Raw genomic sequence first — 26374 nt, 5'->3', positions numbered from 1 at the left:
GCCTTCTCTCAACAGTCGGAGTGCATTTGAGGTGGGGAAGTGTCCAGGTCTTTCAAGAACTGTACATTGTCCCTGCTTGGTTTTACATGTAGTAAGTTCTCTATAAACCATGGGATAGGTTGGGAATTGAGCGATCCGAGTGAGAATGCATATTGTGTTGTGTAAGAGACTATACAAAAATACTGCTTGAAGTCCTGATTTTAAATTTGACCTGCAAAATGTTTAAATGTGAATATGATACTGGATGATGAGGCCAGAAGGCTCTGGGGATTCTTGTTAATCAGGTGTTTTCAGAAGTGTAGGTAGTAGCTTCCAATACGTCCAGGGAGAATTATCAGGGATAGGTGCTTTCTAGGGAACATCAAGCTACTGTGTGCTCCCCCTCAGTGTCCAAGTGTTGCATTTTAAACATATGTGAGTTTACTTGTGGATAAATAATGATGGGCCCCATTTTGTTCTGAAGTCAACACAAACATAAGTGCGACAAACTGAATATAGAGACATGCAAAGTCTGGAACAAGGTTGGGTGTATCCCACAGATTTAACACTTGCTCCTTAGAGAACTGATGGCCACTCAAACATGTTCCAAACATAAGCTCAGATCTGAGCTATATATTCTGTGTTAAGCCTTGGGAGAAACGCACTTTTAGTCATGTCAGGAAAGGGGGCTCATGAAGTTGAGATGGTTGGGAATGTTCCATGTCAAAAGGTGGGGCTCTGCGCTGGGGGAGGTGCGCCATGTATGCTGTCATTGACAGATCTTTTACTTGTGGTTTGCAAATCCTTAGCTTGGGGAGTGTTGCAAATTTCCTTGTGCCCTCCCTGCTGTAATGGCAGGGTGGCGGAAGTGCAGACCTTAGCTCGTGTGGCTGGAGCCTTTGGCCAGGGCCGGCTGTGGGGCCTGATTAGAATACTTGGCGGCGGGGCGTCTGCTCCGAAGGACCCCCTACCACTGAAATGCCGCTGAAGACCCCCCCAGAGCGGGGCCCCTTTAGGCAGGGGCATGGGGCTCTCTTTGGCACAGGGCCCGATTCCGGGGAATCGGCTTATAGCCGGCCCTGCCTGTGGAGAGTGCAGCTCCCAGCCGATGCTGGCCAGGGGAGGACCGGTGGACCGAGATAAAGCCCTGCAGTGGGGGCCTGTGTGCCAAAGATGAGGGGCGAGGGAGTCTCCTCCATTCTGCACAAGGCGCTCCTCTTGCTCTCTGCAGGGCCGGGTCTCCGGCGGAGCCCACACTGCAGCGGGTCCCAGTCCCCGCCCTGGGACCCCGACAGCCCCGTGCCTGGCCGCCCCAGGAGCGGGGCTCGTGCCGCACCCCGAGGGGGCTGCATGTGGGGGCGGGCGCCTGTACCCCGCCATCTCGGCCCGGGGGGAGCTGAGCGCTGCGCCCGCGGGCGGGACCGGGGCTCTCGGAGGGGCCCGGCCCGGCCCGTCAGGCGCCGCCTCCCTGCGCCGCGGCTGCGTCAGCGGCGGGGCCGGGGCAGGTCGCTGGCTGCCGCCGGGGCGGGCGAGTCTCCATGGCTGAGGCGGGCCTGGGGGCGCTGGAGCGCTGGCTCCGTGAGTAGCGGGTCGGGCTGGACCGGACAGGCGGACCGGCCGGCCCGGGGAGTGGTGGGGGGGGTCGGACAGACGGACCGGCCGCCCCGGGGAGTGGTGGGGGGGGTCGGACAGACGGACCGGCCGCCCCGGGCAGTGGTTGGTGGGTGGGGGGGGGTCGGACAGACGGACCGGCCGCCCCGGGCAGTGGTGGGGGGGGGGTCGGACAGACGGACCGGCCGCCCCGGGCAGTGGTGGGGGGGGGTCGGACAGACGGACCGGCCGCCCCGGGCAGTGGTGGGGGGGGGGGGGGGGTCGGACAGACGGACCGGCCGCCCCGGGCAGTGGTGGGGGGGGTCGGACAGACGGACCGGCTGCCCCGGGGAGTGTGGGGGGGTCGGACAGACGGACTGAGTGCCTACAGAATTGGTTGCCCACCTGGTTTTCTGTTGTCCCCCGCGTCCCTTGCTGCGGGCCAGGAGTGGGAGGCCTGGGCAAAATGGGCTTGGCAAAGGGGGTTCACGGTCGCTGCCCTGCAGCGGGTAGAGCTCCAAGTACCTTTCATCAAGAAGGGGCTGGGCAGAGCCTTCTCCTGAGGAACAGACCCTGACAGTCAGTCACTCCTTGGTAAACCCCTTTGGCTTCAGTGGAGTTATGGTGGGATGAAGTTAGCCAAGTTCGCTCCCTCTTTGCTCATCTCCATAGCAGGAGACAAATAGCAGTTCTCTCTTGTGTGTCATTCTGGGGGAGTAGGTACAGTCTCAGCGCTTGTCTACGTTACCGCTTACGTCGATGTAACTTACGTTGCACAGGGTGTGAAAAAAACATCCCCTGAGCAACACAAGTTACAGTGATCTAAGTGCTGTCCACACCAGTGCTACGTTGCCAGGAGATGCTCTCCGCTGCCAAGGTTCTGCTTCTCATGGAGGTGGAGTAATTACGCCGATGGGGAGAGTGCTCTCCTGTCAGCACAGAGCATCTTCACCAGACGCTACACCAGTGGTAGTGGAGACTAGCCCTCAGCTAGGCCCCGAGTGCAGCGCTCTCTGGAAGGGTCACTGTTTCCAAACAGCAAGTAACTGCCCAGGCAGAGACCATCTGAGCAGGCTGCCCAGAGCAGAATGAGGAAGTAGCTCCTGGTCTTGTGTTTTTGGTTCATGGTGACCAGGGAACAGCTCAGTAATGGGAAAAGGTTTCTCAGACCTGCCCTGAATTTTCTACCTAGGGCCAGGAATTAAATACTAGGACCCAGGGGGAAATAGTAAGCTAATGATGTATCCATTTTGGGCTTTTGGATAGCTTAGAATGAGGTGCAAACGGCTGCACAGCCCACGTCACAGCAGACAGTCAAACAGCAGCTACAGCTGAATATTTGCTTTTAAAATTCCATTAGTTGCCTGTGGGCCTAGTTTTCCTGTAACACCTATCACAGACCTTGAAGGTGAAAGGCCGGCATTTTAAACTACTGCTAGAGTGAGACCTATGGGTGTAAGTTTTGTTCAAGCAACTACTAATCGAAGTGTAGTCACAGTGGTGTTACCCAGAGGCTGTGCTATTCTGCATGTGTTGCCTGTCTCACTTACTAAGTTTCAGGTTGTAAAATGCAGCCTTGTGCTAAGGCACTTAGCAAGGCCATTCTGCAAATACCTGGCTCCCTGGGACTACTGCTGTAATGAAGGGGCAATGTGTGTTTGCTTGGTCATCTTAAGCCATTTTGTTTTCACACACATCCCCCAGAAACCTGAGTCACCCATGAGCCCTGCAAAGTGTAACTGTGAGCAGTCTACACTGGAAAGATTGCGAGGAGACATAACAAATGAAAAGGTCTCACACTTGGTTGTTTATATATGGAGATATACCTATCTCATAGAGCTGGAAGGGACCCTGAAAGGTCATAGAGTCCAGCCCCCTGCCTTCACTAGCAGGACCAAGAACTGATTCTTGCCTCAGATCCCTAAGTAACCCCCTCAAGGAGTGAATTCACAACCCTGGGTTTAGCAGCCCAATGCTCAAACCAAGTTTATGTAGGCTGAGCTGTGTGCCTGGCTTGGCCCCAGAGGGTGGTCTGACCAGGGCCGGCTCCAGGCGCCAGCGCAGCAAGCAGGTGCTTGGGGTGGCCAGTGGAGAGGGGCGGCCAGCTCTTCGGTGGGAATTCGGCGGTGGGTCCCTCTCGGAGGGAATGACCTGCCACCGAATTGCCGCTGAAGAACGACGCGATGGCGGGAGAGCTGCTGCCGAAGTGCCACCAATCACAGTTTTTTATTTATTTATTTATTTTATTTAAAAAATTATTTTTACCGCTTGGGGTGGCCAAAACCCTGAAGCCGGCCCTGGGTCTGACCGGAGTGGGGGCAACAGGCCTGCCTGGTGGAGGGATGCAAGAGGCTTTCAGCAGCCTGCTGTCCACTGGAATCAGGCTCATGGAATACCTGTGTTTTGCTGCAGGCAGAGGAGGCTGGGGCCTTAGCCCTAAGCCTAACCCTGAGGTCACTGCTTCATTCCTGGATCCGGAGGAAATCAAAATAGTTTGCTGAGTGGAAATCAGGCTTTTCTGGTTTTCAGATTTTCACCAGAATTTATAGGGTTTTGCCCATTGATACTTGAGTATTCTCTGAAATGTTTTAAGTCATCAGATGCAGTTTTCAAAAGTTGCTGCATTACAGGAAGAGAAGGGCCATCGAGCTGAGTGTACAATCTGGTGTTTCTGGGACAAATGCAGAGGATGGCTTCATGATTAGCCAGAGAATGTTCCTCAGCCTAGAGAGCTATCCTGTCTTTGGTTCACATCTGTTGCAATGAATTTTGGAAATTTAATTAAAGCAAAACTTCATCTCCCAGAAATTGTGGGGCAGCTGGAATCCAGCTGTTGTCGCATTCCCCTAAACAATGGGACCAGATTGTTCACTGGTGTAAGTAGATGTGACCCAGTTGACATCTGTGGGGTGGCACCCACTCACACCAGGGGGAAATCAGGAAAAGAGAGAAAGGAGAACAGTCTGGATGAACTTGGAAGGTGCCTAGACTGCCCTAACGGCACATAGCTGTACGTAATGTAACTGTCCATAGACAGGCCCTAGGTAGGGGGCAGAAGCCTGTCCAACAACCTCTGGGAGTTTAATAGCCCCCACTACTTCCTGCCACGACTTTAACACCTGCCTCATAGTTAATGTATTAGTCTCAGTGATGCTGTACTCTTAACTCTGGGAGTCCGGTCCTGTATTAATCAGCAGCTCTGCCTGTTTGATAACAGTCCTGGAGCAGCTGGTGCAATGCAGTGGGAGTGAGTATGGAGCCTGGAGGAATTGCAGTGGGGAAGAATGTATTTGGAACTGTCTCATCAGTCAGTCACTTGTATGCATTTCACGCTGAGGTGATCTTTTCGTCTCTTCCCTGTAAGATAAAGCCACGGACCCAAGCATCCCTGAAGAAAACTGGGAATGTATCCAGCGGTTCTGTGACCAAGTGAGCGCAGACCCAGAAGGGTAAGCTGGACAGAAGGGCTCTTTGTATTCTCTCTGCGCTGTGCATCTGACCTGAGAGGGGGAAGGATAATCTGTAAATTGCAGTTTTGTAAGACCTTAGGAGGAATGGCAGGGAGTGGCTAATTACTGTGACTCCTGGAGATGCCTGTGCAAGAAGTGGGTAGATAAAGAGTGGCCAGACTATTGTGACATTGTGGTAACGTGGCAGATCTAGAGGAAAGGACTTTTCATTTAGCATGAGACTGCACCTTCTCCACTTCACAGTCTCAGAGGTGGTCAGATCCCACTCTTTGTTCAGAATCTCTGTGCTATGGGTGGAATGCTGATTTCTTCTGGGCTGTGTTGCAGAGAAGACCTGAGCATCTGTAGCTATTGATGTGGCTTTAGCTGCTGTTCTCTGAGAGGTGAGGTCTCCACCAGGGCTTTCCCCACCCCTGCAGCTCATGGGATTGTCTCAGATACATGCAGCAAAGCATACGTGCAGATTAAATGTAAGGGCTGATAAAGGTCCCTGGAGTAGCATTTCTGTTGAGCAGATACACATGATTTCTGTTTATAGAACTTGCACTTGTTGCCTAATGAACATTCCTGCTGTGGGAGACTTTTGAGACAAAGGGCCAGCCGTGATGAATAGCAAAGTGGAGCACTTCTGCTAAATGCTGAGTGACTCAGTTGATGTGATGCTTCTGCAAAGAGTACAAGGCCCTCTCCCTCCCCCCTTTTCCATTCTAGGGGACTGCTCTTAGAGCAGCTGTAATCAGCACTTGTGGGACACTTCTAGCTTCCTTGCCTGCATTAATCTCTTCCTTACTTCTTGTGTGTATGACCCCAGCATTGTGCCAGGGGAGGGTTGCTGTGATGTGGTGTATCTGGGAACGTGGTAACTGCCTTTCTCTTTGCAGGAAAAGTAGCAGTGTGCTTTTCTTGAAACTTCCTGTTTGACTTGCTGCTTCTTCTCCCTAGCCCATCCATTGCACCCAGGCTGCTAGCACATAAGATACAGTCTCCTCAGGAGATGGAAGCTCTTCATGCCTTAACAGTGAGTGCTCTCATCAGCACACAGACATGGGCTGGGACAAGCTGGAAATGTACTTCTTGTGGTAGATTTTTGTATCTGCCTCTTTAAAAAAAAAATTAGTGTCTCTCCCTTTTAACCCTTCACTGCGTTCAGATTTGTAACTTTGTTCCTGTCGCTCGTCATGGTCACCAGGATTTCTTGTGCATTCACAGCTGTAAGATTCCCATCATCCCAGTGATTCCATATGCCTCAATAATCCCCTTCATATCAAATATAATTTCCCAAATTACCATCTGATCTGTCCCAGCTCCTCCCACCCCTCGTTCCTGATTTACAGCACCCCTAGCTATTCCACTCCTGGGCACCTCTTGAGCGGAGATTTCTGGTTCTGCCAGAATGTCTTTTGCTTTTCTCATGTGAACAAATATCTGATAGGGACTAGACTGAGGCCCCGCCCTCCTTTCCTACTGGTGGCCAAGTTCAGATATGGAGGCTGGCTCCTGGAAGGTAGAAGCCATCACACGTCAGCTCCCTTTGTCACTCAGTCCCTGAAGCTTATGGCCTGAATGTTGTGTGTGGTGATTATGACAGGAAACGTCTTAGCCATTGTCAGTGTCTGTATTTATAACTATGAAGCGCTGCCAGTTTGCTCTTGCTCATTCATTTTAAACGGGTGAAAATGAGTGATGGAGTTGGGTAAAAATGACTCGTGTTGCTTAATTGGCAGTTTCACCTAGGGGACTATGCTGTATCTGTGTCTGTGCTGCTGACAGGTTCTTAGATCTTTGTCTTGATGGAAGAGGTTTTTAAATTGCCTGGTAAGTTTGTTTTATGTCTCATGCTTTCCCCACTCCTCCCAGGTGCTGGAGACATGTGTGAATAACTGTGGCGAAAGGTTTTACAACGAAGTGGCAAAATTCAGATTTCTGAATGAACTGATAAAAGTGCTGTCCCCGAAGGTATGTGCCCAGCCAGCCTGGTCTAGCAGGCAAAGTGCACTTTTAATCTCAGATGAGAAAATGTGAACTTCATACCAATTCCACATAGGCACTGAGTGTGACTGTTCTGCTGTGCTTTCCTGGGACAATGAATGGCAGGAGACAGGCCATGAATTTCCCAGCAACAAGGATAATAACTGAAATGTCTCTTTTGAATTCAAAGGGGGAAGGGAGATGGGTACAGAGTTGGGGTGAAATCTAAAAGCATTGAACAACTTGGCGGGTGCCATGAGAAGGCCAGTGTGAGGCAGGTGCTTGCTGTGCCAGGGCCCAGGTCCTGTGGTAGTAACTGTTGGTAAATACAGCAGGTTTTATTCCTGGTTGTCTGGTTTATTTCTGATTGTCTGTTCCCCCTCCTATTTACTGGTCTGAACTCCACTGCAATGTGTCAGTGACCCTAGAAGAGCCATTGTCATTCCCTAGCTTGCCCTTCGCCAGGCTGGACCCTTCGTCCCGCACAGTAAGAGGGAGGCAGTGGGAGAAGTGGCTCACGGGCCATGTTTTGGCCTTGTATCATAGGCTCTTCCCCTGACTTCCACTCTCTCTTCAAATTCCAGCCTTTGGAACTGTTCTTAGGCTTTTGTCTTCAGTGCCTACACACAGCACAAGCCCATGAGAGCCCCACGGGTCCCTTTCCCTGGGAACATCCCAAAAGCCCAGATTGGGAACTGTGAACTCCCAGTAGGCACCTGGAGACTCTGCCCTGACTTGCTTCAAGTGAGAGATTGCAGGGACCTAATTTGAGTTCTGCAGTGTGCTGTCTCTGCTGCTCATCTCACTTTCTGGGGTGTGCGCTACACCCGGCTCCCTTCAGCTTCCTGGGTATCGTCTCCACGTCTCCTGGCAAAAGTAACTGCTAAGAATAGGAATTTTAGCTTGAAATGCTAAAGTTCAATGTGCAGAGAGAATAAGCTTTCCAGTGCACTGACACCTCCTGTAATAGTGGGAAACTGAGAGCAATTTACATCACTCACTGTGCATGATCATCACCTCAGTTCTCGCAGTTCTTTGGATCAACTAGTGAAACTGGGGACTTTTTCTCAGTCTGGTAATTTATTTAATAATTACAGGGACAGTGTCAGGTTAAATATCATGGGCTTGGTTTGCTCTGCATTACCCCAACTCTGTGGCAGAGGATGACCTCCATTGGTTAAATCTAATGAAGCTGTTTTCATTGTTCTTAAAAACCAAATAGGTTAAAGCAAATGCTTCTGTTGAGTTTGGATTTAGGAAAACCTGGTTTTAGTGGTGCTGCACCAGTTCAGAGCTGTGGTAAAGTCATGAAGAATCAAGCCTCGTATTTTAAACACCAGGTATCTGTCTATGGGTTCATAGTAATGTCTGAGATTATTAAAACTAAAAGAATTTTAAAACTCACATTTACCTTTCACCATTCATCCTGGTTGGTTTTCCGTTTTATTCAACAAGGTGTTTGGATACTATGGTGATCGGGACTGACAAGTGTCTAGAAAGATATAACTTGGGCACTGAAAACATACTGTGCATTTTCACTTTTGTTTATGGTCAGTTTTCAGTTGTTTCGCTCTGGCTTTGGCCCAGACCAGTTCTGCTCTGGCTAGGTTATAATGCTGAGGGGAGATGTTTAAATCCAAGCAGGAAATTATTTTCAGTGTAATTAAAAACAAATGAAAAATAATACTTTATATCGATCCTGGATTTGGTAAAACCTGACCAAAGCAGCACTGAATGTGCCATTTTTTTTGTAGTGATAGATTATTTATATAAAATTCTACACATTTAATAATATAGCACTTACACATATAGCACTGTAACTGTATGTGGAATTATCTCTTTTGTAAGGTGTACAGTTGACAGTGCTCTGAATAATGCATTGAGAACCCATTTTCACCCCAGTCTTTCAGCATGAACGTTCTGGGCAGTATCCCTGACTCCTGTCTGACAGTAACTTGCTGGTTGTAATCACTTACTCTTTTGTTTTCAGTATCTTGGAACCTGGTCTACAGAAAAGGTCAAATCGAGAGTTATAGAAATAATGTTCAGTTGGACGGTTTGGTTTCCTCAGGAAGTTAAAATCCGGAACGCTTATCAGATGCTGAAGAAACAAGGTTTGGTTCGGTTATTTCAGTTTCCTTTTGTCACATCAGAGTCATGTGGATTCAAACCATGAATAGCTGAGTAATTGTTTTAAAGCTCATCCCATGTGATTTGACTTTTCCATACATGATTATTTGTACAAGATGAAGGTTTAAGGGACAGATTTACAAAGAGATTTAGGCATTTAAAGATGCCAATAAACAACTAGTGGGATCAATAAAAGCACGTCTGAAAGTTAAATCCAGTTAGGTGCCTACCTGCAAGCTTAGAATAATAATAATAAATCCCTAACTCTTACATAACGACTTTTCATTAGTCGATCTTAAAGCACCTCAAAGTCTTTTAATGTGTTTATCTTCACAGCACTCCTGGGAGGCAATGCAGGGCTGTTATGCCCATTGTACAGATGGGAAACTGAGGCACGGAGAGGTTAACTGACTTGCCCAAGGGCACACAGGAAGTCTGTGGCAGAGCAGGAAATCTAAGTGAAGTTCTTGTCTCCCAAATATTAGGCTAGTGCCATGCCCATCCTTTCTCCGTAGCTGAATACCATCCTAAATAAATATCTTCCTAAATACCATTGTGCCTACACGGGTCTGTAAATCTGGCCCTGTCTCCTGCTACAAGAAACTTCTGTTTAGTTATAAATATTTGGCTACCGGTTGGTCCTGTGCTCTGGCAACAAACATCTTTTGTACGCTTGACAGGCACATTAAAATGCTGTCCTGTTGTGAAGCCGTTTGTGTGATTGTGTCATGTGCTAGATTCCCTGGCTCTTTTTCAGTGAACTACAACGCAGTCAGAGGAAAGCTTGTATATTAATGAGATGAAGAGGGCGTGGAAATGCCCAGGGATTGGGGTGGCTGGGATCAGAGAACCCACAACTGTTAGCTATTTGGTAGGGCTAGAGAGAAGTAGGTTAGTATCAAACGTGCTGCAAGACTAGGCAGGGGTAAAGAAAGTGCTGCCTTATTAGATGGGTGGGAAGCATAGGGCAGACAAGGTGTCTGTCCACAGAGCTGCAGTGGGAAGACCAGAGGAACTGCACCCAAGGCCAGCCCTGAGAATAAGAATAACCCAGATTTGCCAGTGGCGACCAAAGCCTCTTTCAGATGGGAATGTGAGCAGCCGGAAGCTTGGGATTGTCTATCCCAGTGCAGGGCTGGCACTGATGGATATAGTAGCTGCCCAGATGGGCTGGTTATACCAAGCTTGCATGGACTCTTTGTCAAATCCTGACTTGTAAGAGTATTTATTCAGAGGCCAGGGCTAGTGTTTGATGGGGAGGGTTTAGATTTGTTGGGAAGCCTGCACTAGGCAGGAACTAGAGGTATCAAATTGGTGGCCTGCAGAGGTCAGGTGGAGAGTAAATCAGTCAGTTGGCTGGACAGCACAGATCTTCACAAAACCAGTCAGCAGCCTTGTGTGTGACTGGCTGCAATGTCTCCTGCACACAGCAGTGGATTCAGCTGTGGTAAGATGAGGCCTTGAAACATAAGCCCTTGTATCAGAGGTCTGATATGAGACCTAAAACCTGAACTAAAGTAATAGTCAGGACTTTGCTAACATAAAGCAAAGTTAAGCTGTGAGCCAGAGGCGGGTCCTGCTCACAGAAACTGGCAGGGAGAGGGCTGATGTTACAAATATACACATACCTAAAAGGTATTAAACACTAGTAATATAAATGTGCTAGAATGGTTCCAGAACATTCTGGTACTAGCACATTGCACATAGATAACAAGGAGCAGGCTGACCCATCCTAAAGAGAGGGGCAGGAGGGTAATATGATGGATAGAGTTGTTTTGTTCAAACCAACATGCACAAAGTGAGAGGTGGCAACCTAATACATAGAGGAGTTGTACCTCTGTGTGTCAGGAGTGATATGTAACTTGTTTGTACTTTTGTATAAAAATGTACTCCTGAAGAGTTGTCTTTGTCTGGCCTAGGGGGGCAGTGGAGAATCCAGCCACTGACTGAGCCGGGTCCATTGTCAGAGGCACATATTCGTAGTATGTCCTGTAGAGTAGACTCTAGAGAGAACTATTACTGTGCTTCGTTTGACAATAAACCTGGCCAGGTGCCTTCGTACGTTATTGGAGTCTGTGGTCGCTGGGGGTTCTCTCTGGGTCTGCTGTGCCAGCGATCTGCAGAGTTGGGGCAGCACACAGAGAACTCATACATGCGGCTGACTGTTATCAACATTAAACAGAGCAGAGCACCACACTGGTGACGTCTGACGACATCAGCCTGTCACGCATGTGTCTGGGAGGGAGTGAAGGAGAATTTCACAGAAACTCTGAGGCTGCCTCTGCTGTGTGTTCATGTTAGTGAGCTGCCTGTGTTTTATGGCTCTGGGAGATGACCCTGCAGGGCTAAGCAGGCTCAGAAAGGATTTCTGACCTGCCTAACTCTGAACTAATGGAGAACAAAGCCCTTTCTGGGAGATGGAGCCACAGATTCCCCTCTAGGAAAACCACCAAGCTCTTATTCCTCATTCCCCCAGCTTCGTGTCCTGAAAACCTCCCCGACCCTTTCGCTTGGTCTCAGACAGCTGGGTGAGTTGTGTGTTTCTTCTCTTAGCGTGTACCTGCTTTTGGGGTACATGCTAAGCCCACTGGTTGCTGCTTCCCTCATTTCTTAAAATCGTGTTGGGGCACTGAGTTGCCAGCAGACGTGCTAGAGGTCAGCAGGGTCCGGTACCCGGCTGAACACTATGCAAAGCTGCATGGGGGCTGGTAGAATCTCTCTCTCCCTCTCTCTATTCATTTCAGGAGTCATAAAACAAGACCCCAAACTCCTAGAAGACAAAATTTTACCACCTCCTTCTCCGAGACCAAAGAATTCTATTTTTGATGTTGATGAAGAGAAATCCAAGGTAACTCTCAGGTTTTCAAATCTGTGTCCTCCTCTGGCTACGTTGTATTGTCAGGAAAGTGCGTGTGGTCGTATTTTGGGCCTTTACAGTTCCAGGGAGAAGATCTCCTTAGAATAATGCTAATACTTAGCCTTTGTGCAGCATGAAATGTGCTGTCTAATAAATAACCCTATCACTCCCTAGTCAGACAGGTGAGTATCATTATCTCTGTTTGGAGACAAGGAAAACAGGCACCGAGAATTATGTAACTTGCCCTATCCCCCAGAGAGAGTCTGTGTCAGAACCAGTATTCATTTTTCTAAACATCTGGCTTGTGTTTGTCACCTGTTTTCCTTATGCACTGTTGACCATAGTTTCCTTCTGTCCTCTTGCTGACGTGTGCAGGCAGCAATACAAGCTCAGTGAGGCTGGCAGCCTGTGAGGCAGCAGTGTGACCCTGACCAGATTGTGAGACTTGAGTCCACATGTCTGTAGGCCTATATCCCAGCTATGGCAGTAGGGCCCTGGACACATCTGCATTTATTTGGTGAGTGGCTGCATTCTGGTGCCTGGGGCTGTTGCTCACGCTGTCTATCTTCTAATGGTCTCCACTCCACAGCTCTTAGCAAGGCTTCTAAAGAGCAACCACCCTGAGGACCTGCAGGCAGCCAACAGGCTGATCAAGAGCATGATTAAAGAGGTAGGCACCATGAGAAGCTCACAGCTCCCTCTGTCAAAGAAGCTGCTGCTACCAGGTGTGGGGAGAGGCGGGAGGGGAGGGGAGGCAGTTTCACAGTCTGGTTTTACAATGACCCTCTGAAGCACTGTGTGCATAATGTCTGTCTCTGCTCACAATGAGGCAGAGCTTGGCTCGACTTGCCGTTGGCAGCTCACGGGTTTGCCTGGTTAGAAAACAACTTGTTTAGCTATAACAGAGAGAAGAGTTTGAAGACTGTGCAGCACAAACTGGGGCAGCTGGGATGAAATTCGCCCCATGCAGAGGACCGGAACAAGGCCCATGAGTTCTGGGGAGTCTGGCTCAACCCTTGGCACTTCAAGGGGGCGCAAGCTTTGTGCTGCACTCTGACGGGGTGAATTTCATCCACAGCATCTAGCACGGAGGTGTGTTGTGTCTCCTTTCTAGCATGGTTCTCTGTTTTATGGAATACAGGTAGAAATTACTGGCCAGGCAATGGGATATTGAGGAAGTCCAAGCTATTGGCGTAATGTGTGATGAAGTCATTGGCTAAATCAGGGATTTCACCCCCTTTGCCTTGTGTTTTATTTTGTCTCAAAGGAACAAGAAAAATCTGCCAAAGTGTCCAAAAGACTGAATGCAATTGATGAGGTTCACAGCAGCGTTAAGCTTCTGGGTGAAATGCTGACCAGCTACAAGAGGCAGGAGTTATCCAAATCTGACCTACAGATTCTGCAGGTGAATGATTCCTCCTGCCTGGAGGCTCATTGATTTGGTATCACTGGTGGTGTCTAGCAGTGATGGGATGTGAGAACTGGGGACAGAGCTGCCTGTTAATCTGTACTTGTGAGTGTTGTGACTGGCAGATCCCCCTCCCTCGGGGTGGGGTAAATCCCAGGGAATTCCCTCCAGGCCAGGTGTGGTTAGCCAGATACTACAAGACCTGACTGGATGTGCTGAAAGCTGGAGATGGCTGTGAGCTCCCCAGCTCCTGCTGTTGTCTCTGCAGTCTTCCTCTCTCGGCCTATTGGCCACATGGATTTCACTTCTGAGTGTAAATAGTTCTAAGTTAAAGAAACATCTGAGCCAGCTCATGGCCCCCAAGTATCCACCAACACTACAAACATATTCCAAAAGCAAAACCCTTTGGGGGGTTGAATTTACGGTAAGTGGAAAGATCTCTTCCCTTGGCTGAGAGCAACCCAATGAGACATTGTGTTGGGCTGGTGGGGCACTTTCAGACTGCAGTGAGGGCTGTCCTCAGAGTGGAAATGCTGGGCATGGTGCTGCTGTTGGGAGGAGAGTTACAAATTGCACATTTGCTTCCTTTGGTGAGTGCCAGTTTTAGTGGCCATGATGCTTTTACTATATGTTGAATTCAAAGATAAATCCACAAACTCCTGGATTCCATCTCTTTTAAGTTGGACAACGTTGCACAGTGCAATCTGTCCTGCAAGACCCATCTGTGTGTGTAAAAGGGGTGAGGCTAGTTGGGAGGTCGGATGGGAAATTTCCCATCCATGTCAGTCTGTGCACCTGGGACTTACTGCTACGGCTGCAAGTCTTTCATGGAAGTCATGGATTTCATGACTTTCTGGGACTTCTGCAGTGGCTGGTGCAGCTGATCCCAGGACTGCCCGAGCAGCTGGGGTGGTCCCAGAGCCAGCCGCACCAGTCACTGCTTGGGTGGCCCCAGGCAGCTGGGCCCGGATCTGCAGCGGTGAAGCCCCCCTTTTCCTCCCAGCAGCAGTGGCAGGGCCCCCAGGCCGTCCCCCCCCCCAGCAGCAGCGTGCCCCCCCCGCCCCCTCCGCGGGAGTGGTCCCCCACCCCAGCACCTAAGATTTAGCTAGGGGTGTTTTTAGTAAAGGTCACAGACAGGTCACAGGCCATGAATTTTTGGTTACTGCCCATGGCCTGTCCGTGACTTTTACTAAAAATACCTGTGACTAAATCGTAGCCTTACTTATTGCACATTTGAATGGGGCAGTCAGTAGCTGAACTATCTTCTCTGACGTCGACAAAACCACCGTCTGAAACTGAGCAGAAAGCTTGGTCGCATTTTACTAGGGCTGCCTGTATAGCTAACTTCCTTTCCTCTGTGGGTTTTGTAGTGTGCCTCTGCGGCCCCAGAGACTGGGCCAGGGTTCTGAGGACCTGAGATCTGACAAACAAATAGCCTGACTCTTGTACTCTTCTCCAGAGCCTGTTTGAACGCTGTGAGAAGCTCAGAGCACTGCTCTTCCGCCTTGCCAGCGAGACTACTGACAATGATGAGGCTTTAGGTGTGTAACAAAATATACTGTTGCTGTTCTTTCCTCACCTCCTTCAATCCCTATCCTACTGTCTGAACTCTGGATATTAGTGCAAGCAGGGTCTGTGTGGCTCTTCTGACGTTACTGACCTGGCCTACCCATTCCTAACTAGCAGCATCCCTGCTGTTCCACTTCAGAGCCCCCCAGCTTTGGAAATGCACCTCCTTCCTCACCTGCCGCACCAGCCCCTGCTGTTCAGCCCCCTGAGCGTGGGAGCAAACATATCAAAGGCTGCGATTTTGGTGAAGTGTAAACTATCCCCCCCAGAAAATAGATCAAGATCCCCAAACTCCCTGTGCTTTTGAGGACAGGATCTAACCAAGAGCCATCTCCATCTTGGGGGTTCCATTTAATGTCTCTCACCTTCGTTTTGGGTCATGGTGATAGCACCCCCTGGAGTCAGGAGGAGAGTAGGCCCTTGGCTCCGTCCATCCTCTACCTTCCCACGTAAGGATATCCTGACTCCCTGCCCCCATGTCTCAGGCACTGTATCCCTGTGTCCCACGCACCCAGCACTTCAGTCAGGCTCAGATCTAAGCAAATCAAATAGTAACAAAGAAAGTGGCAGTTTAAGGGAACATGTCCCCTGTTGCTCATTCCCAGCTTCTGGCAAACAGAGGCCAGGGACACCATTCCTGCCCATCCTGGTTAATAGCCATTGATGGACCTATCCTCCATGAATTTATCTAGTTCTTTTTTGAACCTTATTATGGTCTTGGCCTTCACAACATCCTCTAGCAAGGAGTTCCACAGGTTGACTGTGCATTATGTGAAAAAATACTTCCTTTTGTTTGTTTTAACCAGTGGCAAAGCTGAGAATCCCAGCTCCAGGCTGCAGCCTCTAGGCAGGGCTCACAGGGCATGTATGTCACATCACAGCATCTCAGCTAGATATACGTAGGTCAGTCTGAGAAAGAAGCTGGTATTAAATGGACTTATCCTCAACCCCTACAACAAAAGGCGAGTGGCCAGCTGGGCTTTGCCCAGTGTATGGCAAGTTCCCAGACGCAGACTCTGGCTCTGTCATGACCAATGCAGAATGTGGCAGTCCGTTACCCTCCCGTTAGAATATTAATAATTTGTTTCTCTTCCTCTTTCCACAGCGGAGATTCTCCAGGCCAATGACAAACTCACTCAGGCGCTCGGCTTGTACAGGCAGGTTGTAGTGGGCCATGACCAGGGCAGGAGGAGTTCGGTGACCAGCTCCACTGAAGCTTCAGGTAGAAAGGATCCCACAGGGTCCCCCACAGCTGCAAAGGAACCTGCTTTCTGGCTGGTTTATGGTGTCTGAATGGGGCTTGGAAGGAAGGAGGGTTGGGGCTTGGAGACCAAATGTGGGGAAGGCCCTGAAATGCACAGAACAGCACCTGGGGTTCCACTGCCAAACCTTTTAGTGAGTCTGCTGGGGGACAGGGAGGTTACTGGAGTGTGGCTATATTAGGCCTCCTCCTTGCCTCAGGCTAAGCAGGTGTGTGAGTAGGTAGCTACTCTAGCTCTTTGTGTATTTACTAAGGAGACCTGCAAAGGGAAAAAAAAATCCTTCTGCATCTTTCTGCTGTATCCAAGTGGCTTAAAACGTTGTGTGTTACAGTAGAAATTCCAGGCTGGCAGACTCTGTGATGGCTGGAGACATAGTCAGATGGTGACATCACCATTGCCCAGAGAGTGAAGGCTGAGTCCTTGAGAGGGGAAAGGATCGCTAGTTAGACTCAGACAGAGTTTGGTTTGCTAATATCTCTTTAACATCAAAGACTAACCCAGGAGAAAGGAAGTGTTTGTTAAAGAGCTATCCTTCTGTTAAGGTGAGAGTACGCAAGTAACCTGCTCAGAGTCCTCCAGCAAAACCAGGGAGAACTCGACTAGATGTTCCTGAGATTTCTATGGTATAAAACAATCAGGAAACCCTTTTAGGTTTCCTTCTACGCCAGAAAGAAGCGGAAAAGGGCCCAATCCCAATTCTTACAAAGTCTTTTGCAGGACACTCTTAAACAGCTGGGCCCAGCCTTTGAAAAGACAGCTGACTATGTAGAGTAGCACCATGTGGCCCCCTATTCTCGCAGACTTGTTACAGTGCTGCACAGGCCACTTATTTCAGTTCTCGACAATGAGACAGACTGCATATAGGGGGAGCAGTGTTAACACAGCTGTTAACTGCACTCAAGAGTGTCACTGGCTCGTGCCTGGCTCTTGAGAAGAGTTTGAAATAAGCTTTGCTCCGTCTTCCCTGGCCAGTCTGGTCCCTTGTGAAAGCATCTAATCTGAGCCATGTTTTAACCATGTTCAAATCCTGCTTTCAGATACAGTTCAAAGCCCAGTATTGATGGAGCCTAAGAGCTGAAAGAGGCCTTGAGCTCCTAAGAAAATGCTGGTCCAGTTGAGATTTTCTAGGATTTTTCCAGCCATAGGATTTTCAACAAACATATTTAAAAAAATGTTCAGGAAAGCACTCCCCTCTCATTGTGAATCAGCTAGCAGGGGTTCTCAAACGGAGGGTCATGACCCCTCAGGAGATCACAAGGTGGTTACGGGGGTCATGAGCTGTTAGCTCCATGTGACTGACAGCCCCCATTAAATTAAATTTACCCCCCTGCTTTTAATTGATAAGGGGGGAATCACACTCAGGGGCCTGCTGTGTGAAAGGGGTCACCAGTACAAAAAGTCAGACCATCACTGAGCTAGTGCCTGGGGCAGAATGGCTGGGTGGCAGCTTTTTAACACGCTCTCTCACTCCCAAAGCACCTCACTCCCCGCGGGGCAGTACGAAGAGCTACACACTGATCGACTTCTCCGAGCTGGGTTCCATGTTCGAGTCTCTCACGCAGCAGGGCGTGAATGCAACAGCCGCCGCTCAGCACAGCAGCACCTCTGCCTGCCTGCTCGACGAGGAGCTAATGTCACTAGGTCCGTCCTCGGGGCGCAGGGATGGGGTTGTCCTTGATCCTTAGGAATGACAGTGTATATTACAGATTCAGTAGCTTTCTTTTTAATGTTTGTCATGACCCACCCAGAGCCCTCTGAGCCAGGGCAAATGCTGGGAGTTTTCAGGGAATCCAAGCACAGTCCTGCTCTGCTGTTAGACCTTGTAGGTGCCTGGCAAATGGGAGTGCCCTGCCTGCTCTGATTGGTCTGTACTTTGGTTACCTACTGTAGGTCTCAATGATTCCCCTGTTGGACAGAGACCGTCACCTGATTTCAGCTCAGTACAGGTGAGTGGTCCCCTGGCCTGGTAGCATAGTTCTCCATGTACAATCTAGAGTTTTCTGCTGACCTAGCCTGCCCCAACATGCATTAGCTGTAGGTTTCATTTCTCCCCCCCACACATGCTTTTTCGGGCATAGAGTTACAAACAATAATGGCTGTCCCCCATTCTCCCAGTGAGAGGCTGGAAATAATGTGCTGATCAATATTCATGGAAGTCCAGCCACCGGGAGGGTTGATTTGGTATGAGCACCACTTAACCCTACTGGACAGAATCAGATCGACACGTGCTCTGATCTTGCTGCAAGAGTTGGAGAGATTAGAAGATGCTCCGAGCCCCAATACTGTAGACAGCTAAGGGAGATTCTCTTTCATCTTAGGTATAAAGGCCCCTGTTTCTATAGCAGAAGGCTGTGCCATGTGCTCCCTATGCCTTGTAACACAGGAGGTCAAGGGACACTCCTCGGGTTTGTAGGTATCTGTGGATGAAGAGCCACCAGGATGACAGGCTGGGGAGGCATGTGTCCCCCAGCCCTAGTCTGAGAGTGGCAGTGTTGTTGGGGTGAGACTTGCCACTACATTGTCTATAATTGTCCTGCTTCAACCTGTGTTTAAAAACGGTTTGTTTCAGCAGGACGTGTGTGGCTTCTGCTGGTGTTCTGTAGCTGCTTGATGAATAAGAACCTCTTTATTTGGCAGAGTTCTGGGCACAATGGATATAATCAAACCGGAAATGCTGATACCCATCAAACCGTGGTGCTGGGGGATAGCTGGCAGGGCGGCTCATCAGAGAGGAATGTTCCTCAGGATTTGGCAGGGCAGCTGTCTCCTCCTCCTGTGACCAGGCCATTTCCAACGTAAGCAAACTACAGCACTGGTTTGGAAAAAGGGGAGTCCTCTGTCCTGGCACTGAAGTACAGGAAACCCCTTATCATCTGTTAAACTGCAACCTGCCAGTAGAGGGCAAGCTGTTTGGCAGCTTTCTGTAACTTATCATTGGATACAACTGTCATTTCTAGCTTTGTTGAATTGCAAGCTCGGGTCTTCAGGTATAACCAGCGCCACATTTTCAAGGAGTTCTAACTTGATGGACAATCCCAAGGGTTAGTAGCAAGCAATTAAAAAGACAGGGACTTTTCAGCTTGGAAAAGAGATGCCTAAGGGGAGATATGATAGAGGTCTGTAAACTAATGACTGATGTGGAGAAAGTTAATATGAAGTGTCATTTACATAACACAAAAACCAGGGGTCAGCAAATGAAATGAATAGGCATCAGGTTTAGAACAAACAAAAGAAGTACTTCTTCACACAATGCACAGTCAACCTGTGGAACTCCTTGCTAGGGGATGTTGTGAAGGCCAGAAGTATAACCCAATTCAAAAAAGAACGAGATAAGTTCATAGAAGACAGGTCCCTCAATGGCTAGTAGCCAAGATGGTCGGGGATGGTCTGTTCATTTCCTTTGAAGCATTAGGCACTGGCTGCTGTTGGAAGATAGGATACTGGGCTAGATGGACCCGTGGTCTGTCGGTCACACATGCGCACACACACAATTTAAAATTGGGTCTTTTTCTAACACTGTAACTCAAATAACACTTGGAGCAGCTTTCTTCAAATTTTGCCAGCATGTTCTCCAAGGCTGTTGGAGAAAATGTCACAATTGTCAGGCTAAATTAATCTTCCATCGATTTTAAGGCCCAAAGGGCCCATTGTAATGATCTAGCCTGATCCCTGGCCAGGGGATTTCACACAGTGATTCCTGCCTCAACTCCTTACTTTGTGGCTGAGCGGAAGCATATTTTAATGTTGCTCCAGCGTTACAGGGAGACTGAAAGGAGGGTTTGTAGTGGAGTCTGGCTGCAGCAGTCAGGGAGAGCCACTGCCAGCAAACTGTTAACGAAATCTGCTCCCTGCGACAGAGACAAAAGTTCAGCCTAACGAACACTGAGGCAGCAGCGTCTTCAGTGTAACATAGTGCTGCCTGCCTGCCTGCCCACTTGCCTCCAAACTTGACAACTCCCATAAGTCTTCGGACAGTAGGTTCTTTGTACCCTAAAGGTGGTAAATGATTCTGAGGGCAGGGCAGATGCTGGAGAAGACAGGATGAGATCCCATATGTGATCTCTTCAGTTAATGTCAATTATCTGAATGTTTTTCCTTCCAGGAACTTACCACCAGTGCAATTGTCCGCGGCAAGCCTTCCGAGCAGCTTAGCTGCAGACGCTTTGTTCTCTGACCCAGCCTATGAGCTGAAACCTGCTGCTCCTTCGCAGCCAGCCTCCAGTGATGCTGCTTTGGCAAACCTTTTTGTCCCACTCATTTCAATTACACCGAGTAAGTGCACTGGTCTCTGTGTCCCAGCTCTGCTCACCTCAGCTTCTTTATGGCATTAAAGGCTGGGATTGCTCAAGGGGTAGGGAAGGGCAGCTGGACAGATTTTAGGACGACTCTGCCTAGTACTTATCATGTGTGAGCCTGGCCCTGGAGATGTACTTAGCCCTCCCTACCCATGGCCAGGTTACCTCCTGTTCTCACGATACAGAGACGTGAACTGTACAGTGGGCTTTGAAACCTACAGGTGGCATCATCCCCTGCCTAGCTCTGAGCAGCTCTCTGCCAGGCCTGGGCACTGGCTATGCCAGAGTTTGTCTTAACCTGCATTGGCAGGTCCTCTCTCTTCCCTGAGGAGAACTCTGCTCTTTTCCCTGTGATACTGAGCCCAGCAAAGCAAGGTACAGCCGAAGCATATCAATGTCATGTTAAAGGCCCTGTCTGTTGCTGCTCCTTGAGCTATGAAGGTAGACTCAGAGGCTTCATTACCTCCTTGTCTGCCTTCCCTCTTTTATGTGGAGGACTTCAGCAGACTTTGGAGGGCCTGGACAGTGAAGTCCCAGCTGGATGGTAAAATAGGAGCTGCTGCTCTCCCTGCCCTGACATTAGGCAGGCTCAGGTTCCCTGTGCTCTGTCACAAAGGAGCAGCAGGACAGGTGCACACAGACACCTTTGGGCTTGGCACTGACCTGTGATGTTACTGCGGAAGGTGACGGTTTGTGAGATCATTTCCTTTTCTTTGTTCCTCATTCTGGCTCTTTCCTGTTCTCTCTCAGAAGGAAGGGGCAGCTCCTGACTCTTGGTTTTGTCTTTGACAGGCAGTATCCCTCCAGTTACAGTGTATGATAAAGATGGTTTCAAGGTCATGATCCATTTCTCCAGAGACCTAGCCCCTGGACAACCAGATGTACTGGTGATGGTGCTCTCCATGCTCAGCACATCCACTCAGCCAATTAAGGACATTGTGTTCCAGGCTGCGGTCCCAAAGGTGAGAACGTGGGAGCGGGACCTGCAAAAATTATCCTGAGTAAAAGAATTGTCGTTTCTGGCTTAGGGGTGTCCTCGAACACTTGAAATAACAAAGTAACCAAGTTGCTAGTTTCTGGTAATGTATTCACTAGCTGCTTAATATGCAGCCCTGCCCCCTGCTTTGCAGGAGACCTGGCCTGAGGGCTGGCCTGGGTGCATTACTTAGCACTGAGGATAATAACCTTGTGAGGAAGCCACACATTCTGTCTTTGTACCTATGCTCAATTAAAAGCCTTTAATTAAAATCCTACTGAAGGGGCATGCATTGGCTTAAAGCCTCTGCAGGCCCCCCTCGCTGTACTGGGCCTTGGGGAAAGCCCAGGCATGTTATACACTTGTGTGAACAGAGCCGTGTACAGAATTCAGGGATTTGACACACTGGGTCTGTGCTCAGTTTCACCAGGTTTATGCTTGTGCCAAACCCCTGGAGTCTCTACCTTTGTCCCCTGGCTCTCTCTGCATCGTGCTGCCTCCCAGTATCACTGGGATGTCCCAGCCCTTGGACTCCTGTAGCTTTTTGCTCCCACGTACAGCCAGGCCCTTGCACTGACCATGCCCTCCAGAGACCACATGCACGCCTCTGTCCTGAGCTTGTGTGCCAGTATCAGGCACCCAGGCACAGAACCAGGACACCCCTGCCCCCTGGGTTTTAAGGCGATAGTAGCAGCTTTCCTTCCTCTGGACACTGAGGGTGGTTTGCATTGTATGGATCCATTGCATGCTCCTCTCAGCACTTACTCTTCACTCATGATGCATAAGTCTTGTAGTTGATGACAAGACATGTGGGTGGCATACCCAGCATTGGCTCTGGGGCACTGAGTGCTCCCAGCCCATCTCTAGTGGAGATTAGAACATGTGTCTTGTGTTCTCTCTCTCCTGGCAGGTTATGAGAGTAAAGTTGCAGCCGGCGTCTGGTTCTGAGCTTCCTGCCTTCAGCCCTTTGCTCCCTCCAGCTGTGATATCCCAGGTTCTGCTGCTCGCCAACCCACACAGAGTACGTGGCAGTGACTCTGCCAAGCGCTCACCTTGGATGTGTGTATGTGGAGCTGGTGCTAGGAGGGGCAGGGCCATCTGGGTTCTGCCAGCAAGGCAGCAGCATTGGGGAGCTCTCCTGGCAGTGCAGAGCTCCGAATCCTGGGAGAAATCGGTGATATCTGAAGCTGCAATGACAGTGGAGCTTTTTGTAGGGCAATGGGGGGGATGAGCCAAGTGAGAATGGAGACTCCAGCTGGTGGGCTTGGTGATCTCCAGGTGGGGCGGGGGAGAAGCTGGCTGTTGCGGGCTGCAGCTTGAAGCTCTTCACTGCCTTACCCCGCTGCAGCCTGTATGCAGTGGTGGCACCTGGTGGGCTCCCTGGTGCTGACATGGCATGGGAACGCTGGTGGCTCTTCCTGCTGGAACATGAGGCAACCCTAGATGTGTTCTTCATGCTGGCCAGGCCCTGGAAGGTGACTCTGCAGTTAATGGTTATGGGGTAGACTGTGGGTTCCTCAGCCATCTCTGCAGCCAGAGAGGGAATGTGGCCAGGCGCAGCTGTCTGGGAACTCCCTTGGGTGGCCTGTGGCACAGTTCCCTCCCCCCCTAGTAGCATTACAACTGCTGTGTTCATTGCTTCAGCGTGTTTCCCTCCCCTTGCACGACCCATCAGTCCCTTGGTACTAGCTGAGGTGGGGTGGAGGGGAGCAGACCACGTAACCTGTCCATGTAACGTTCCTCTCTCCCCTGTCCAGGACCCCATCCGATTACGGTACAAGCTAATGTTCACGCAGGGCGGGCGGCCCTTCAGCCAAGTGGGGGAGGTGACTGGCTTCCCGGAAGCCGAACTGTGGCCTGGGAGCTGAACTGCTGCTTTGATGGAACGTGGACATTGCTGCATTGCCTTAGCACAGCCCTGGGAGGTGCCGCCTGAGAGGGGCAGCGAGAGCCCCTCCACTGTGTGTGTGTGGCTGGGGAAGGCGCCCAGCACCCAGAAAGCTGGGGTGGGCTCCATGCTGGCTACTGTCCCCCAGGGCCCAGTCTCCCACTCCTGCTCCGGTTTTCCTGGCGGGTACCTGGTAGGAGAGAGTGCAAGCCAGCTGCTCCTGCTCTTTGCCTTACTGCAGCATTCATCCCTCCAGTGGCTGGATGCTCCTTTTCTACCAGCCTTTCTGCTTTCTCCTGCTTGTTGAGCCATTTTGCCCTCTGGCCTCTTTGAAAACAATTCTCCAATTCGGGCCCTGTTTGCTCCCAGCTCTTGATGCTGGTGTCCGCAGTGTCTGGGGATCAGTGCTCTGACCTTGCAGTGGTGGGTGTGGTGTGAGCACCTGGGTATAGAAAGGAACGACTGTGGCTTGAAACAGGGCTGAATCCATAAGCCAAACCTTTTGGGTATTGCCACAGCCTCAGCACCTCAAGGGCCTGGGTCCTTGCCCCTTACCTGGGATCCTCGGTGTCTTCTCAGCCTCACCATGATTCCTGAAGCAGCCTCCACGCTGGGGAGCATCCTGCAGGGAGCTCTTGCAGGCAGGGCCCCCTGCAGCATGGGGGTTTGTGTCTATGCAGAGCTTGTTTCCTTCCTGGTCACTCAAAACTTAAGGGGAAAAATGTATAAAGAATTTCACTGCTGCACAAGTGGAAACATGGCTCAAGTACTAAGGCATCTGAGGTGCTCCATGGGGAGAGCTTATCTGGAGAAATCACTTTGTACATCTGTGTCTAGACAAACCTCTGCTTAGGCCTGCTCTCCCCTTGTTCCCTCTGTGCTGGGAAGCAGAGGAGAAAGGACCCCCTGTGCTGTTATTAGTGGAACGTGTCCAGCCAGCCAATCCAGCGTCCTGTGCGTCAGGTTTTATATGATGCTGAACTTGCACATTTTTAATCAAAGTATTTTTGACTCCTGGTTGTCACTGTTGCTGCTGGTGACTGAAATGCCCTAGCATTAGGTATCCCCGGCTCAGTGGCGTTTGGCCACACAAGGGCACTGTTAGAGCTTTTTATACTGTACAGAGCACTGGGTTCGCAGGTACAGTCATAATAAACAGCATTTGCTTGGACAGGTGTTGCTTGCTGGTGGTTCCTGAGTTTGCATGCAAGGTGTCTCCACTGCTCAGGAGAATGGCTGAGTGAGGGGGATGAGGGGCACTTGGGCTTTAGCCTTTCCATTTTATTCAAACACGTTCAGTGGCACTTCATAGCCAGAGCTGAAGACAAGGCTCCTGCTGCAGAGATCATCTGCTGTAGCTAGGAACGGGCGGAGGAGAGAGCTGGAAGCAGATAGCAGATGTCTGGTTCATGACAGGATCTGTGTCTGAGCAGTGGTTGTCGAGTAGGGATCCTGTTAAGCCATCCCTAGGGCTGGAAGGGCCTTCGGAGGAGAGGACATGCTATCCCCGGCTCTTGTGTAGCATATCCCTCCTGTCTTCTCTCTTGCCATCTCCCTCACGGCCCTGGGCCTCTTTCACGCCCCCTCTCCAAAGTAGCCTGGGGTCTGTCTCAGGTCTCACACCCAGCGCATCCCTGGGATATCCAAGCTCCTCCCTCTGTGCCACTGCCCCCCACCACTTTGCAAGGCCCTCCCTTTTCGGAGGTCAGTGTTAATATTGTCACTGAAGTGCCCATCAAATCTCTCTGAAAGGTGCGGTTGTCCCAGATCACTGGGTCAGGCCCTGCCCAGCCAACTTCTGGCCTGGCCAACAGCCTCAGGCTTCAGCCGCCACCTGCCTGGGTCTAGAAGGGATTCCTCTCCCCATATATTTTGGGTTGGTTGTGGGGTTTTGTCATCACCTTCCTCTGATGGCCACAGCTGGAGATGGGAGGTTGGACTGGGAGGGCCAGGGCTCCAAGGCAGCTCTGAGCATGCTCACTCTCAGGTGCTGGGCTGGCTGGTTCTTGCTCACATGCTCAGGGTCTAACTGATCACCATGTGTAGGGACAGGAAGGAATTCTACCTCCACCCCTGGTGAGATTGGCAGTGACCTTGGGGGGCTTTGCTTTCCTCTGTGACATGGGGGTGTGGGTCACTTGCCAGGATTATCTGGGTCTATCTCAATCACTTCCCTGCCATTTGCAGGGACCTTGGGCTCAGGGGCCCCTGGCCCCTCCTGCTCTATTCCTGTGGCACATCATAGTCTCATCCTTTGTGGGCTGTCATAGTTTGGTCTGACTTTGGTTGTTGGGTTGCGGGTGGTGGGCGCTGCTGGTAGCCTGGGCTATGCAAGAGGTCTGACGGGATGATCTGGTTCCTTCTGGCCTGAAGATCTATGCTCCTCCGCTGACTTACTAGCATGTTTTTCCACCTGACTCTTCCTCTGTCACCAAATTCTTTAAGGCACAAGCACTTCACAACTCAATCCTTCTGCCCCCATTAACCACATTAGAAAGCAGCTGCTCTTTGCCTTTCTTTTCCAGGCATCGATGTTACTGCTTTTTACAGAGCAAATAACTCTGGGCAGGTGCCCCGCTAGGAGGAGAGGTCCCAGAACTTGGTGCTTGTGCCAGTCACTGGGCATGGACTTGCAGGTGTAGTTTTTTTTCTTTTGGTGCCATGATGGCAGGGGTAGGGGGGAAGCTGAGCCACTGGAATTCAGAGCAGAACTCTGCCTTCTGTCTGTCTCTGTGTGGCTGGGCAGCCAGTGCTCAGCAATTGCTCTCATTGTCACTGCTAAAGAGCAGTAATAGGCAGGTATGAAAACCCTACACGTGCTTCTAAATTCACCCTGACTGGAACTGCCTTTACACACGGCTTTTAGAGTTTCACTCCTTGGCAGCATGTGGCTCCAGAAGACAAGAAGATGCAAAAGAGGGGATGTCCTGTCCATATGTTTGTTGTTATTTATATTACGGTGGCACCTGGGAACCCCAAACA

General features: G+C 50.2%; 1 protein-coding gene across 5 annotated transcripts; it reads left to right on the top strand.

Annotated features, from left to right (window-relative positions):
* The first annotated feature begins 9 nt into the window (after nt 1–9).
* Nucleotides 10–24563, top strand: GGA2 (golgi associated, gamma adaptin ear containing, ARF binding protein 2). 5 transcript variants are annotated; one of them, XM_050968593.1, is made up of 17 exons: nt 1480–1557; nt 4934–5018; nt 5982–6057; nt 6897–6995; nt 8998–9121; nt 11882–11985; nt 12584–12664; nt 13262–13399; nt 14862–14943; nt 16077–16193; nt 17710–17874; nt 18124–18179; nt 18871–19028; nt 20336–20505; nt 21321–21490; nt 22415–22525; nt 23262–24563. In XM_050968593.1, the coding sequence occupies exons 1-17, from the start codon at nt 1518–1520 to the stop codon at nt 23370–23372; spliced, it is 1887 nt and encodes a 628-aa protein (XP_050824550.1). In that variant the 5' UTR covers nt 1480–1517; the 3' UTR covers nt 23373–24563. The 5 variants fall into 5 exon arrangements, with proteins under 5 accessions (XP_050824552.1, XP_050824550.1, XP_050824549.1 ...); XM_050968595.1 differs by lacking the exon at nt 1480–1557 and adding an exon at nt 10–91 and having other exon boundaries at nt 22415–23354; XM_050968592.1 differs by having other exon boundaries at nt 22415–23354.
* Nucleotides 24564–26374: the final 1811 nt, after the last annotated feature.

This window comes from Gopherus flavomarginatus, chromosome 9 (genome assembly GCF_025201925.1).
Source record: "Gopherus flavomarginatus isolate rGopFla2 chromosome 9, rGopFla2.mat.asm, whole genome shotgun sequence".
Taxonomy (NCBI): Eukaryota; Metazoa; Chordata; order Testudines; family Testudinidae; genus Gopherus; species Gopherus flavomarginatus.
Note: the sequence above shows the minus strand (reverse complement) of the source record. Positions and strands in the feature narration are given on the sequence as shown.